General features: G+C 60.3%; 1 protein-coding gene across 1 annotated transcript; it reads right to left on the minus strand.

Annotated features, from left to right (window-relative positions):
• Positions 1–693: 693 nt before the first annotated feature.
• On the minus strand, positions 694–1,674 carry LOC143384297 (chemerin-like receptor 1). The gene has a single exon (XM_076839336.1). The coding sequence runs from the start codon at positions 1,672–1,674 to the stop codon at positions 694–696; it is 981 nt and encodes a 326-aa protein (XP_076695451.1).
• Positions 1,675–4,605: the final 2,931 nt, after the last annotated feature.

The raw sequence follows: 4,605 nt of genomic DNA on the forward strand, positions 1-4,605 counted from the left end.
CTCGGAATGTGGCGCAAAAATTAGCTGAGTTTGGAAACATTTGGAAATTTGAAAAGAAAGGTAGTTTCCCAGGGCCCAGCAGAGAAAGCTTGGTAAGAGTGGACTTGAAGATTTGCGAGACTATGGGGTCAACAACCCACAGGCGCAGTGTGGTCTTATTCTGTTCCACCTGGAATAACCAGGGTGGGTATCACCCTCGGTCACCTGCTCAGTTCCAGGTGGCGCCTGTGTTTCTTTTCATCCAGACTCAGGCCTCTCCCTGTCTCAGAGCCGTCTCTCAGTCTCTGTCTCCCTGTCATCTGTCTGTCCGCCCCTCTCTCTTCCCACACTTCTCATTGGATACCAGCCCTATCTCTGCCTCCACCCAGCAGCCTGACCCGTCTGTCACCTCCTCCCTACCTCAGCTCCCCTCTGCTACCTGTGCCTGTGTGATTCCTCCCCAGGTGCCTGTTCCTCCCCCTGGCCTACCTTGTCCCCCCTTGCTGCTCTCCCTGGGTCTCTGTGTCCCTCCCTTTCTGACCCCTCTCTCTGGGTCTCTGTCCCTCTCTGTCTCTGTCCCTCTCCTCCTCATTCTGCCCACCACATGGGACAGCCTCTCAGCTCAGCCCCGCCTTCTTCCCTGGGGGTCGAGGAGATGGGAATCTGCCCTCTCCCCTACTCACCAGCTGTCCCTAATGCCCCAGGAATTGCCTCTCAGGTCGCTGCAGGAGGGCTCAGCCCACCAGTCTCCTCCCCAGATGCTCCTCTGGGGCAGGACCAGAGGGACTGACACAGCTGTCGCCCGAGGGCCTGGGCCACACGCACATAGAGCAGGGGGTTGAGGCAGCCACTGGCCACCACCAGGGTGAACCCCAAGGGTCTGAGAAGCACCCAGACATCCCCCAGGTCCAGACCAGCCTCCTGCATCCCCAGGAGCCTCAGGAGAAGCAGCAGGTGGAAGGGGAACCAGCAGAGAAACAGCATGGCCCTGGTGGCCCAGGGCATGCCCAGCAGTGGGGGCCGCCCCGTGAGCCTCACCAACCACAGCCTGGCCCGCAGGAGGCTGTGGAAGGTGCTCAGCACCCCCAGGGGCACCCCAAGCCCAAACACCAGCTGGTCCAGCACGTGGCCCCAGGATCTGGAGCCCTGGCCTTGGCTGGGGAGTTCCCCGGCAGGTGTCTTGTTGTAGGGGTCAGCGGGGCTTGCCTGGTCCCTCAGGGCTCGCAGGGCTGACCCACTGAGGCCCAGCAGGAGGAGCCAGAACCCAGCGGCCCAGAAAACCACCTGGCGAGCCGTGTGGTGAGCCAGAGCCCAGGCCGGCTGCAGCAAGACAGCCTGGCAGTCAGCAGCCGTGCGGGTCAGCAGGCGGCCGCTGGCGTAGAAGGTCAGGAAGGCCAGGCTGGGGTCCAGACGGCAGAAGGCAGCACCCAGGGGCCAGCAGGAGCGTGTCCAGGTGAGGGTCAGCGGCAGGAGGACTGTGAAGATGACATCAGTAGTGGCCTGGTGGCCAAACCAGGCAGCCGACAAAGGGGAAGGCAGGAGGGGGCCCGCAGCCTTGATCAGCAGGCCGTGGATGGTCACCTCCAGCAAGTAGGAGGTGAGCGCCACCAGGGAGTAGAGGAGGATGAGGGAGGCCCAGGGCAGGCACAGCGCCTCATGGGGAGCCAACCGCGGAGTCTCTGCAGGGTCCTCCATGGGCTGAATGATGCTGTGGGGACCCGCAGGCCACCACGTTAGTGTGACCTGCCGCTGTCCCCAGAACCGCCCAGGTCCTGCAGTCAGCCCCACTGTCCACCCAGAGGCCCGGGCATCATCCTCTCCTGTGCATCTCCCATCCTAGCTCTGCCCACGGCGCCCACCCCATTCAGAACTCATTTTCCTCCCCAGCCTTCCTGCCTCCAGCCTCCTGCTCCAGCCCATCTTGGAATACTCCAGAGCTGACCTGTCCCTCCCCTGATCGCAGCCCTTCCGGGGCTCCCCAGCACCCCCGGACAAGATCCCAGCCCCTCAGCCCAGGGTGGAAATCCTGGGAGGCTGTCCCTGTTCCCCACTGCCTCCTCTACTGGCCTCCCCCGCCCCCCCCCCCCCCCCCCCGCATCAGGCCTACAGGCTTCCGGAGCCAGCTCCTGCCCCTCAACCCTTCTGTCCTCCGACCTCCTGGACTCTGCGTCTCCAAATCTCAGAGCCCTACCTGCCAGGTGGCTTCTCTGAGCAGCTCCTCCTCCAGGTGGAGAAACCAAACCCAGAAAGAGGGATTCAAAATCCCACTGCAAAGCCGACACCGTGGGACCCTGAGGCCTGGGTGTCACCTCCCGGATCTGCCTGCAAGGCCAGCTCTGTCTGCAGGCCTGACTGTATGCCCTCTGTTCCGTGGCGTCCTCCTCCGGCAGGTGGAGGGTAGGTGTCTTCCGGGTGTCTGAGCAGGAGCTAGTAACGAGGTCTCCCCAGAGGATTGGAAGTGGAACCTGTGGGCAGCTCACAGCGGAGGGAAGAGGAAGTGGGAGCCGGGGCCTGGCTGGGAATCAGAGAGGCCACTGAGTGGCGCTGAGCCTGGGCCTCGGTTTCCCCTCTGTGTATCCCCAGGGTGGTTTCCGCCCCTCCCCCGGCCTGCAGCCTGGCCTGTTGTAGCCCCGCCCACCCCATCTGCCTCCCAGCTCCCCACTTCCCTCTGCTTTGCAGTTCCTAGAATAAGCCACACCTCTCACACACACAGGCACAAACAGCACTGTCCCTGCTGTTATTCATCCCTTTGCTGAAGAAGCAAACTCCTATGCATCCTTCAAAACCCAATTGGGTAGCACTTTCCCTGGAAACCCTTCTCTGGCCACCACTCACCCCATCAGACTGGGTCAGGTACCACTGTCCTTGTATGCATCAGTGTCTCAGAGTGGGTTGGTGCTATGCCAAGGGCAAGGACTAAGTGTCCACTGAGAACAGGACAGTGTGCGATGTCCTTTACATCATTTTAATTTCTTCCAAGATCCCCGTGAGGACGTTACTATTGCTGCCTGCATCTTACCAGGGGGAGATTGAGGCACAGAGCGAGCACAAGGAACTGAGCCAGCCAGGAAGTAAAAGGACTGAGGAAGGGATCTAGGGCCACCGACTGTGGCTGCATCATGTCATCCTGATGAAACCCGATAACTCCTTGAGCCACCAAACCCCACGAGGCCACAGGGCATGTTGGGAAAGGATGAGTGAAGGAACAGTCCTGTGTCCACCCTGCAGACTCCCACTCACCTAACAATGCCCCATTCTCATGTCCCCTCCTCCAGGAAGAAGCAGAGTCCTGCCTGGAACCTCCTTCCCTCCCTCTCACTCCCTTGACCCCCCTCTGTGTGTTTCCTGAACAACCCCGGAGTCCCCAAAGGCTGATTCACATCCCCAGAATCATCCCGTCTGGGGTCTGAATGGCAGGCAGCTTGGGCACAAATTTACATGGACAGCTGATGGTCTGGAGATGGCCTGGGGGGGGGGCTAAAATCAGGGGGGAAACAGCAGAACCTCGGGCCAGTTCTCCAGGGAAGAGCCTGCGGGCTGCAGGCCCAGAGCACCGACCTCCACCTGCTGACCCACCCCTCGCTCTGGCCTCTGGTGTGACCCCAGCCCCGTGCACGCTCCTCGGCTGGAGAACCAGGGGTCCGTCAACGTGTGATGAATGATGACCATACTGGATCCGTCCCACTGTCCTTATTTGCACCAGGCACCTCTAGTCCTGGACCCTGCAGTGCCAGCTGCCTGCGGCACCCTTCCTCCCTCCCGCAGCCTCCTGGATGCCTCGGGTGGGGTCTTCAGGTCTGCTCAGTGTGTCCTGGTCCCAAAAAAGTCCCCAGGCCATGGGAGGGGGCAGTAGCCTCTCATCCCTTGCTCTCCCCTAATCCCTCTTCCTCTCGCTCACGACCAGCTATTGTCTTTAACGTGGGCCTCCTGCCCATCATTTGTGTCCCCCACCCCATGCTCTCACTTTGAAAGGCCATCAGAGCAGGGACAGCAGGGGTTGCTTCCACTCTGTACCTGAGAGCGCTTGGTGCTTCCTAAAGACTGTTGAATGAGGTGAGCCGGGATCCCTGTGCCCACTGAGGTGGCAGATGGATGGCCCCCAGGAGGTTCCTGTTCTAACCCCTGGGACCTGGGAATGTGTACCATGACTCAGCCAAGGGAAGCCAAGGCCACCATGGCACTCAGGCTGCTGCTCTCGTCCTCTGACAGCAGGGAGACCGTCTCGGGTGGCCCAGGTGGGCCTGATGTGACCACAGAGGTCCTTGTGGGGAAGAGGAAGGTGAGAGTGGGAGCCAGGGACAGATGTAAAGAGGCCGTGGGGAATGTGGGCCCCTCTGGAGGCTGGGAAAGGCAGCTGACTCTCCTCAAGATCCCAGAGAACTTTTTAGGACCTGTAAAATAATTTGTGTTGCTTGAAGCCCCCAAATTTGGATACTTTGTTACAGCAGCAAGAAGAAACCAATACACCCATTTTATAGACCAGCAAATGGAGACACTTGGAAGGTCACACAGTCACTTCATTGTTGAGTTTGCCTTTGGAAGGAGAAGGGGGTGGGGAGTTGGAGGCAGACTGCAGAGAAAGGGGGTCTACACCCAAGATGGATAAAGGCGGACCTGGAGGGAATG

The sequence above is a fragment of the Callospermophilus lateralis genome, chromosome 18, assembly GCF_048772815.1.
Source record: "Callospermophilus lateralis isolate mCalLat2 chromosome 18, mCalLat2.hap1, whole genome shotgun sequence".
Lineage (NCBI taxonomy): Eukaryota > Metazoa > Chordata > Mammalia > Rodentia > Sciuridae > Callospermophilus > Callospermophilus lateralis.